At 38.9% G+C, this 12,129-nt stretch overlaps 1 protein-coding gene across 1 annotated transcript in view; it reads right to left on the reverse strand.

Annotated features, from left to right (window-relative positions):
* Window positions 1-1,776: 1,776 nt before the first annotated feature.
* Window positions 1,777-12,129, reverse strand: part of mrpl27 (mitochondrial ribosomal protein L27) — a 30,189-nt gene continuing 19,836 nt past the window's right edge. The window contains exons 3-4 of the mRNA XM_048232518.1: window positions 10,536-10,603; window positions 1,777-2,654 (exon numbers count right to left, since the gene is read on the reverse strand). Of these exons, the coding sequence (XP_048088475.1) occupies window positions 2,448-2,654; window positions 10,536-10,603 (275 nt within the window). The 3' untranslated portion in view covers window positions 1,777-2,447. The remainder of the gene's footprint in view (window positions 2,655-10,535; window positions 10,604-12,129) is intronic.

Here is a 12,129-nt window from a genome sequence, read left to right on the forward strand (position 1 = left end):
ATAATGGATGGGGTGACCTCTGCTAATCTGTGTGCTAGCATTTTTGCGATTATCTTATTGTCCACATTGAGGAGAGAAAATTGGTCGGTAGCTGGATGGCAATGTTGGGTCCTTATTGGGCTTGAGGAGCAGTGAAATTGAGGCTGTGGTGGAACTAGTTGGAAGACGTCCTTTCTGTTTTGATTCATTAATCATTCTGATGAAAAGTGGAGCTAAGATGGTCCAAAATTGTTTGTAGAACTCAGCAGGAAAGCCATCCGGACCTGGTGCTTTATTATCGGCATCTGTTTCAGGGCATCAAACAGTTCTTGTTGAGTTATAGGTGATTCTAGGTTTTTATTTCGGTCTCATTGAGTTGTGGTAATTCGATGCTGTTTAGGAAAAGAGTCTATGAATTCCTGGTTGGGGTTTATTTCTGAAGAATATAGTTTATTGTAAAACTGGTAAAAAACATGATTTATTTCTTCAGGTGAGCTGGTTAGCTTCCCTGCTGAGTTCTTTATGACCGGGATTGTTGATTTTTCTTTGTTACGTTGGATTTGATTTGCTAAGTATTTACCTGATTTATTGCTATGGTGGAAGTTTTCCTGCCTTAGACGGTGAATCATAAATTGAGTGTGTTTATTGAGTATTTCATTGAGTTTGAATTTATGTTTCCTAAGTTTTGCCTGTGTTTCTTCAGTTGGGTTGCTTGCATTGGTTTCTTCTAACTGTTTATTTTATTGTTGAGTTCTACTTCCTGTTCTTTTTCCTTCTTTTTTTTGTATACTGAATATGAGATGATTCTTCCTCTGAGTACTGCTTTTCCTGTTTCCCACAGAAGGGAAGGAGATGATTCAGGGGAGCCGTTCATTTCTAGAAAGAATGCCCACTCTCTCCCAACAAAACTGATGAAATTTGGGTCTTGTAAGAGGGATGTATTAAAACGCCATTTGCTAAGGCCATTTGCTAGGTTGTTGGTTCTAAAACAATATCCATTCTACATTATCTGGGGGTTTTTTGTGTGCAAAAAATGGAATTAATTGTCAAAAAATTAGAAGAAAATGTGAAAATCACTTTTCAGATTAGATATAATCGCTTATTTTAAAACATACAGAAAAAAACACTAAATATGGATCGTGAAAATTTGAAGTCAAAATAAATCTTGTTCCTTAGACTATATTAGCAAAATATGCAAAAAAATCCATTTTTACACGAAAATCCAGCGGGACCGTATTTTCCAAACACAGCGTACTGTACTTTTTGATTTTTGATCGTTTTTTTGTATAGTCTAACCAGCTTACTAATAGTTAACTTAATGCTACTAGTCCACAGTGCATCCAGGCTGAGCAGGGAACAACTGTCATTGGTAGGTTGCATGTAGGCACATGGTCAGACAGGTTTAAGGAGCTCTTGATTTGTTTTGTAGCGGAGCGTTCTATGGGTTGCCAGGTTGGTTCTATAGGTAGAGCATGCATTTTTAATATCGCTCGATCACGCAAATTTGATCGTGGGAAGCCAAAATCGTGATCGTGATTAAAATTTGATTAATTGTGCACCCCTACTCTAATCATATTTCGTTTTTTCCTTCTAACACGGCTAAGCATTCTGTCGGTCATTTGTTCCATAGGATTTTACATTTTGTGAGACCTGCATAGTTTACTTTGAGACATAAAGCTAGTAAAAGGCACTTACTGTGTTGAAACTATGAAGAATCATCTCATGAACCATTTCATGATTGGTTACTTGATCTTGTTTTAAAACCCAATGAAATGCCATTCACAAAAGGATACAATGTTAAAGTCATGGTAGCAGAGTTTATTTATGTAGATTCCATTAAGATCTTCTCATTTATGATATATTATATTGCAATCCTTCCACAATAGTTGCATTAAAGAAATGTAAAGAAATGTAAGACAGTAAGCCAGGTATAAAGCAGTTGCCAGTTTCTTCCACTACATACAGTACTTACAGTTTGTAGAAGATGTGCTGCATAACAGTGAAGAAATACAACACAGAATGCATTTATTTTAACTTTACCTTACTGATACCATGTTAATTGATACAGTACCCCGGTATAAATCTGCTCCCCAGCCATATTCAACCATCTAAAAAAAATGTGCTCATTTAAAAATGTACTCACAGAACATGTTGGATATTCGAACACAAAGTCTATGAGTTTTGCTTAAGGGTGCCTCACAAGATTGGCAGAACAGACTTTATTGAACACAAAGATCCGATTTTAACATTAGGGTTAATCTCCCTTACTTATCTAAGTGATTGTTTTCCCAAGCAGAGCACAGCAAATTTACAAATGTACAATGTTAAATCATAAAAATTGAGAGACTATTTTTTTGACTGGCTATAGCCTTTAAATCTTTCAGTTTCAAATGACATGTTTTGTTATGCTTCAGGTGTTCTTAAGATCCATGTGAGGTCTACACCTGTTCCAAGGTTGGAGCTCACCTTCACAACATACTGACCAGTTTAAAAGTAACGTCCTGCTTTTTCGGAATCACACTGATAAAGGTCTTATACAGCACAGCTCCTTTCGGCAGCTTTGAGATCATGTCTTTGGTCTCAGCACTGTGAGGCAGAGGAACGTACACCTCCTTGGTGAACCTAACAACGCCATCCTCCAAAGCATACAAGGTGTTGTTTTTCCCAATTCCAACCTGTGGACAAATGTCAGTATTTACCCTGTGACAAGGCATCGAACACACATCAACAACACATATAGCATGATTTTTATTATTTTGATGATGTAAAATATGTGCCAGTTTCTTCAGATGTCAAATTTGGTTTAGTCACCAAAAGAAAAGGTACCATATAAAGGACACATTACAAGCAGGTATTCAACAACATAGTTACATCTGTTAAACTGTCTTAAAGGTGCCATGTTTAATGTCCGCCAAAAAATCAATTCATACTCCACATTCCATGGCCGAAACTGGTATTATGACATCTGTCGGGCTGTGGCTAGTAATTTAGCATGCTAATTCAGGTTGATATCTCTGCAGCACTATACCGTGTCATTTTTTTAAATCATCACCCTTGTTTCTTCTCATTCTTTTGATGCGTGTAGCTAATTTTTTTGGATATTTTTACCTCTAGTCTTACACATGGCACCTTTAAGGCCAGGGTGCGATTTGTAGGGGGGGGATGGTGAGGATTTCCCCCCCTCTGGTTTTCCTATCCCTACCTCTGCAAGGGCGCGGGAAGGGGGGTGCTGCAGCACCCCCTGCTGGCAGGAGATAGATTTTTTAAATTTGTTATATAGCCTATATTTTCAAATAATTACTAATTCGCTGTCTATCATTATTTATACTTGTGTATGTGAAATGATGAGTCAAATAGCAAAAAAGGGTTATGGATTGGTTGGAATATAGGCTACTAAAAATGAACAGTTATAGAGATCAACGTGAACGTGAGTCATTTACTGTAAGAACCATAGCGTGGTTTCAGCTATGTGATAGCCAGAGAATGTCTAATCTGTAAACGGGCTCTGGTGATAGCGATCAAGTGTGTAGGCCTACGATTGATATAGGCCTACATATTCTATGTGATTTACACGTTCAAAAAAGCATGGATAAGCTGAAAGAAACTTTAATTGTGTTGTACAGTTTTGCCAAATTAATAAATTATAGCTAGTGAAATCATTTCACTAATTAGTCGAATAGAAATTATTAGGACACATTCTTGCTGTGGAGACGACACACTTTAGGCTATTCAGGAATTATTTTGCAGATCATTGCAGCCTGATTATTAGCCTATATTTAAAGCCAAACATCTCTGGTGTGGTTTTGACGATCTGAAAAGTAATTTTCCTTAGCTATACTGAAATAGGCTAATGATGTCAAGTGCGCTTCTGTGGGGTTAGGGTGGGTGCAGTGGAGTCGGAGTGCTGTCGCGGAACATTGGAATTTGTGGCTGCCCAGGACGTAAATAGATAGATAGATAGATAGATAGATAGATAGATATACTTTATTGATCCCTAAAACTTCTCTCTATCACCCGCACACCGCACTAAAATGATGTATTTAGCAGTCAAAATCCGAAACATGTCCGAAACATGGAGGGAAGAAATCGTCGGACATCCATTATTTTTGTTATTCAGCACCCCTGGTCAAAAATAGGTTCCCGCGCGCCTGTACCTCTGCTAAATTATTTTTTTTATCCCCGGTGGGGACAACATTTATCCACCTCTGCCCCTCATATTGATTAATGCTACTTCATAAAAGTAAAGCGCTGCAACGTGAGAACAGTCTAGTAGGCTAGCCTACATAATAATCTGACATCAGAAACGCACAGTCACCTTCAGCACTCATGCTGCTGACAGTGGCTGCGTGATAACTTAATTTGGCCTTGATTGTGCAGGACATTTCAGAATGTCGAGTGTGTAATCCATCATAAATGGCTAGTTTCAATGGAAAAGTTAGCTGGACACATTAAAGAAAATGAGAAGGATTCAGTGAAGCATAATAATGTTTTAGAACCTTCAAAATTAGAAAACTGATGCAACTGAGATGGAGGACAACTGCACGTAGAGTAGAACGTAGGCCTATTGTCCGAAGGAACTTACATTAAATGAGGAGATATTTGCTGAATGTCACAAAAAGTGTTACAGAAATTGCTTGGCATCGCTTATTCAATGGCTCTCTACCCAAAACACCTGTAGTTTTATGGAGGACAAACGAGAAAGCACTCGTTTGATAAATCAGCCAGTAGGCTAGGCCTAGTAGACAAATAACTTTTAGAAATAATCTGTACTGCAAAAACGAATGTTGGTGGCGGGTGTTTTAAAGGGATACCAGGCAAGCTTGATGCTTTTTCCTCTACGAAACTCGCCCTCGCTTGGTCTGAAGCTTTTTTCCTTTTCTTTGCATCTTCCGTCAAGGGTTTTCGCTGCTTCTTTACTGGCTCTGCCATTATACACACGTTTGCAACAATCGCTAGAGTTTCGTTAGCCTGCCTCTGTGCTGTATGCAGGATGTAAACTGATCCTGCTTCTGTCGACGGGTAGGATACACCGAACTTGCAAGTGGGATATTCTTCTTACAGGCAGTAGGGGCGGGCGATTGAGTCTTTATTCGCCCTGTAATGAGTCATTTAACTATATACCAACTTACGAAGATGATTAATCAACACGAAAACGTTGCCTGGTGTCCCTTTAACAGCTGCAAGAAATAGAAGCTTCATGGTATTTATGTTCTGGTTCGTAAATAATTTTCATAAAACTTCTACTGCACTGTAGGGAATTAACTGACAGTATGATAGGCTATTTATTTTCTGTAGGCTACAATAAACACATTTATTTTTCAACTTTTGCAATATTACGTACTTGGCTACTGAACGCAAATCAGCAGGAGAGAGAATGCACGTAGCCTAATGGCGTGTAAGCGCAATGTGTAGGCTATTTGGTTACCAACTAACACTGTTAGCCAATTCACTAACTTAAGACTTCAGTGCCATCATATACAACGTTTTTTTTACACAACAAATACAGAAAGGATGGAGGCAGCAAAAAAATAGAGGAGTCATTTCAGAAGGTGAATTTGTATGCTTGTCAAAACGTAGTCCTACCCTGCATTAGAGGAGCTGATCATCATACCAAGCACACTCGCTGTTTAAAGTCATACACCACGGAAAACTAAAACTAAAATGTTACAAAGGTGGCAAAAATAATATAGGGTATTAATTAGCCATGACATTACTAGGCTATGAATCGTTCGTTAATTTTTTTTTTTTTTTTGGGTGTGGTTACAAACGTATTCAAAATCATCACCCCGGTTTTACACAAAATCGCACCCTGTTTAAGGCAATTCATATTCTGTTGAGCAGGCTTGGAATTTCACCATTCTGGGGGCAAGGCCACTTGGCCTTCAGCTGGGCATATTTGGTGGGGGAAACAAAGGCCACATGTCAGGGCACCAAGGCCAAAGTTAACTATACAGTAGTAGGCTATAAAAATGATCAAAGTTTAGCCTATTCACTGCAGTAGACCTGCATCACTGTATGAAACATTACAAATACATGAAATGAAAACATGACATATTACACAGAGCTGTAAATCATCTGAATATCTAGGCTATATATAACATTTATTTTATATTTGGCCTGTTATGAAATCATGTATTGAACAATTTAATCACAATTTAAGAAACTCAAATAGCCTAGATGCATGCTTAGCATTTTGTGATCATTAAGGCTACTTTCACAAATTCTTAGTCAGCTGTACTCTGATTTACCAATATCTAGGCGATATTTGTAACATTTATTTTGTATTTGGCCCGTTATGAAATCATGTGGAACAATTTAAACACATTGTAAAACTTAAAGCCCAAATTTGGAGACATCCATGTATGTCGAACTTTACTGCAAATTCAAAACTGGATTACTCTGGAATGGCTAACTGTACAGGGGACTGCTTTACACCTTTGTGTTTGGTAAGGTCTCCTGTTTATTCTGATATATGGTTTGTCATGTGTTAAAAGAAGGGTTCGTAAAGTATTCCACCGAGATGAATGGGTAGGGAGATCATGGGACGCAAAACCTTCAGTAGAATGTATGATTAAATTGAATTATATTATTTACTTTTCTCGCGAACCGTTCAACACAGCAATTATCGGCTAACATCGTTTCAAATCTGAGAAAAAGCTCTTTCATGTGATACTTGTGATGTCTGTGTGATGAATAGGCTACTTCGCGAGTAGTTCAACTGAGAATGGGTGAATTTGGACGCAATTTCTTTCTTACGCTGTCACTTTCTCCACTGCGTAAAAGACTAAATAAATTTGCGTTGTGAATGCTAAGATTATTTTGACAGGCCACAGGCTAAATAAAATTGCTATTAGTACGACGCAAAGCAGAATATTGAAAGAAGGGGGCACCAAGGCCACCGTGGCCTGTAAACCTCTGATTTTCAAAGGGGCCTCACGACCAACGCAAGGGGCTACGACGGCCATGGCCGTCGTGGCCGCCGTGAAATTCCTACCCTGCTGTTGAGGATTGTATGACTTATGAAATGTTTGATGGCTGAAGACAACAACAACAACAACAACATTGCATATGCTTTTTAATGAATGTTCCAGAGCAAAAACAACCTAGGGTCTATTTCCAGAAGCCAACAGGTTGGTCAGGCATGGCGTAAAACATGTCTATTTTTTAAACAATGAACAACCTATAAAGTGGCCCAGTGCATTGTCTAAAACTCACTATTGTACACTACCTAAAACACATTCCGCCACTGACCAAGAGAAACCTGGTCAGAAGTCTTTGGCGAGTTGTTTATATGTTATTTTAAGAGCGCATTGTCAACAGTCATATGCTGAAGACGCACTGTCACGAGATATAAGCAACTCCTCGGGATAAACATTATTTTATTCTGTCATTTGAACAATATCAGGGTAAGTGTAGCTTTTTCCAGCCTATGTTTTCGATGGTAACCCATTGTCAGTCAATAGTGAAAGTAACTTACTGTGTATTAGACCCCGAAGCCATTTGTTTTGAGAATAATGGCTGGCTGATGAAGTTATTGGCTGGCTAGCCGGCTCAGCCAAAACCTAAATGGCTGCTGCAGCCGAGTAACTTTTCATGGCTACTAAAGGCTGAAGCTGCCACTTCATGTACAGATGTCTGTTATATTGATTTACTAGATCTCAATATTTCCAAGCAATGCATGGCTTACACCAGGGGCCCGTTGCACAAAAGTAGGATCAAGACATCCAAGATAAGTGACTGTGCTGAGCTCAATGAATCCAAAACAAGAGTGTCCAGGCTTAAAATTGGTTGCAAAAAGACCAAGCCAGGATGAGCAGACACGGATTCATCAAGCCAGGTGAAACCTATCCTGGATAAGTGCGCGCGATCACGGCTCCCTCAAATAGACCCCGCCACCGATCACAGATTCACCATGGCAACTAGAGCGTCTTCATTGCTTCTTCTACAGTGTAAAGTAGGCGATAGCCTTTTCACAACAGCAACACCTCTGTTTAGGAGAATATTGCAACTAGTGTCATGACCACCACCCGCAAAATGGTTACGGCACTTCCATGACGTCACATTGTCGCACGACAGGTCGGAAATGGCCAGTATGTAAAAGACATAATTAAAAAGAAAGGCAACATCGCCACAGTGATAAAGCAAAGCAATCTTCCCTGATGACGACAGTGGTCGGCTGGTGGGGGACCTATGTGTTAAATCAGTTAATATGCATGCTTTAAATTTATGTCCTGCAGTGGTAGAGATGCATGCTGTGAATTTCAGTTAGATATGTCCTGCAGTGGCAGAGGAATTTGGATTTTTTTTCCCCTCTGTGTCCCTAATATTCTGTCATTTTATATATAGCCTTACAGCCTATGGGAAACTAAATTATCTAATGATTGCATCATCTAAAATCATCATTTATCCAAAATGATGAAATTAATAATCACAAACGTTTATAATGACAGTGGGTCTAGTTATATGTGATAACAATGTGTAGTGGGCAGTAGAATAACTATTGGTTTCCGTTTGTGGTGACTGCTGACTGAGATAAGGGATGAGATTAAATAGATCCTGGAACTTAGCCTGGTCTGGAGCAGGCTAGCTCCACAGAATAAATCTCCATGGTAACTTATACCATAACATATCCTACTGCCCCCTATCCTGCTTTTGTGCAACTGGATCACGGATAAATTGAGCCAGGATAACCAAGATATCCCGGCTTAATCCCTTATCCTAGTTTTGTGCAATGGGCCCCAGGGCTATTCAATTAGTTTGCAATGGGGGCCAGTTCATGAAAAGTATCACAACTGAGGGGCCGGAAAAATGCGGCTTGAAATAGTAATCACATTAACAGCTGTAGATACAATGAAGTACAACAGCAGCAATATGGGTGTTCAAATGTTGTATTTTGTACATGCATAACAACATCATTAGCCGGTTGTTGGTGGTATTAGACCTAATGGAATCTGTGCTTTGCGCAGTAACTGCTAGGTCCAAGATTTCCAGTGAGTTCAAACAGGATTCAAACACTGTTCAGGTGAATTTGTAATGTGTAATCAGTCGCGTATAAGTATATATACTTTTTTGATTCCGTGAGGGGAATTTGGTGCATTTAACCCAATCGGTGAATTAGTGAAACACAAACAGCACACAGTGAACACACAGTGAGGTGAAGCACACACTAATTTCCCCTTGGGGATCAATAAAGTATCTATCTATCTATCTATCTATCTATCTATCTATCTATCTATCTCGTTACATTTGACATTTCTACCATTTAAATGAGATGACCGTGTTCCAGTGTTTCATCTAGATTTTTTTTAACAGTGGCGGCAGGCCAGTCATAATAGCCTAATAATAACAATATTTTTTTTTTCTTTTGTGGTTGCTAATCTACGGAGCCCGGGAAGGTCACGTTGGTAAATATTTTTAGACCGCACTATTGCGTTTCCTCGCAATAGTTTTGCGTTCCCATGAAATACTTTTGCATTCCCTCGCAATACTTTTGTGTTGCCTCGCAATACCTTTTTGTGTTCCTCAGGATAATTTTTTTCCGTTGCCTTGCAGTTTCAACTTGGGCTCTGTGCATTTCAGACCCCATTCACGCAGCGCTGTCAGTGCGTTACCTGAATTCATAATTTATAACTGTAGAATACCTGTGTATCGTAGCAACGAGAACAAGACTGTGCTGTGGTGAATCCAGTGGGAAATAGATGTCGCTTATCATTTATTTGTCATGTGTGTATGTCTCTACGTACCGGTATGTGATAGAACTATTTGCATCAAATTATAATTCTAACTGGCTCAGCCAAAGTTCATCAGATGGCGGCTTAATTTGGCTTACAAAATGATTGGCTGGCTGCGGCTGAAACTCTAAATGGCGCAAATGGTGGCACATGACGGCGGCTTTGGGCTCTACTGTGTATAACTGTTTTGTCTTTGACTGACACCACAGTGAAGTTAGTTTCACTTTGCCAATGAGTTCCAATAATAGAGGAGTGCAAATGCGTGAAAGCTATACTATGCTAGGTTTTAGTAACGAATGATTTAGTGGAATGACTGTTCCATACAGTCTCGCAAGCAGACTCCTTCAAATGCGCCGCTGACTGTCAAAATACCGATGCATTCTTTGACGTCACGCTTTGCGCTGTTAAAGGGAATGACAGAGGTCATTCTCATTGGTTTAAATGATGTTACACCCCAAACACACCCATGACTGATTAAAAAACCTAGGAACGCCTTGTTGTGCCATCCGCCCAACGTTTGATCACGAAAACACTCCTGATGTGGACTGGATATCCTACTAAATTTGAATAAGCTTTTGGCTAGTGACCATGCGCTGACTGTCATAATAAGGCCCATAGGCTAGTCGGTTCTGCCTACCTCAATGAACTATGCTAAGCTAGGCTAACGGTGGGAGCGTCAGACCGAGTTACTGCTCGCACAGAGACGAGAAGGTGATCATCTTAATTGTGATTAATTTAATTTCTCAAAATGTTGGCGTGTTCCTTAAAGACAATACCCACATTAATATTTGCATTAAATATATGAAGAAAACCAAAAATACTTACATGACCTCCAGGATGCCAGCGCATCAACCTCTGTGTTGCAACAATATTCCCGGCATGTACAAAATTACCTAAAAATGAAAAAGGTTAATTCATTAATATTATCATATTATATATATTATTAAAGTGTAATTCCAGACTAATTTGAATCCAGGGTCTTTTTCAACATGATGAGTCAGTGGGTCGCGATGCACAAGAGTGCGAACAAGTTTTTAAAGCTCTTTGCGGGAGCGGGCAGGGTGAGAGTGGTGCGTTCATGGGTGCGGGGCAAACAGATGATTCACTGCAGTCCTACAAATTAAATATGTGCGTAAATAAAAATATGGAAATTATTAAAGTAGTGTCCATAACTATAGTTCAGCTGAATGTTCAGTTAGGCAGCATTAAAATAACAGAGTTTAAGCATAACTGACAGATGGCATTTACATGGGTTTAATTTGTTTCTGCTGCTCCGTTGTCAAAACTCAAAAACGAAAGCATGACAGAGGAAGAGGGCACTAAACTACTTCAGTTGCTAGTGCCTTTGTAAAGAAAGGTAGCCTACATTCAGAACCAAGAAACTTAAAATCAGACATCTGGCAGTCTTTTAGGTAGGGGTGTCACAATTCTCAAAATCCTCAATTCGATCTAATTTTCGATATTAAAGTCTTAATTCGATTCGATTTTTAAAAAAGAAAAAATACTATTAATGCATTCCTTATGTTTACTTTTTTTACCTTTTCCTATTCCGTTTCGGGGGGCTTTTATTTTGAAACCTCTTTTTATTTTGAAACGTTTCAATCGGGAGGTTGTAAACAGATTGTTGAATATGGGTGGTTGACATGACATGGCCTTTTTTTGGTCCAATGTGTCAAAGATAAGTAAATTATAGAAAAATATGTCAAAAACTGTGTTGATATTGTTCATGCTGTTTTATATGAACATACAGAGCATTCATTGGATTAATCTTCCATTATTTCACAATTTTCAGCCAAACCAGAAAAAGCTCATATGGCGTGACTGTCCCAAGCACATTTAACACATTTTTATTTTGAATAAAAACTTAATTAATTTTCTGTTTATTCAATCATATATTGATAGCCCAGATGTCTACTTATGAGTCTGCTTGACTAAAAGTTCAGGCATAATATTTTGAAGCCACCATTAACTAAAACATTTTGTCCCAAAAATGTATATCATATGGTGTGATATACACCACTGGCACCGTTCGGGGAGTGGGGGTCCTCCTTTCAGGAGGAAGAACACCACCCATACCGGTCACCATTTAGCTTTTCAAAAATGGGATATTTTTTTTTTTTTTTTTTTTGGGGCAGTGTTTATACCGGATCAGTGTTTGCATATTTAATACGTTTCATACACGTGTTTCAACACTGCATTTTACCTCATCATTACCTTACGCATGCCAGTTATGTATCCACCAGCTGCCTGCCTGCAGCCTACTTCCAAAACTCCAAAGCTGCTTGCTGTCAGATTTGGTTTCGAGGACACAAGTTCAGTGTATCAACAACACTCAATAACAGTTTGTGATGTGTTAATCAATTCAATTCCCAACAATTTCACAACAGCTAGTTCTAAAGTAGGCCATTCAACCAGCCCG

This window comes from Alosa alosa, chromosome 22 (assembly GCF_017589495.1).
Source record: "Alosa alosa isolate M-15738 ecotype Scorff River chromosome 22, AALO_Geno_1.1, whole genome shotgun sequence".
Classification (NCBI taxonomy): Eukaryota; Metazoa; Chordata; class Actinopteri; order Clupeiformes; family Clupeidae; genus Alosa; species Alosa alosa.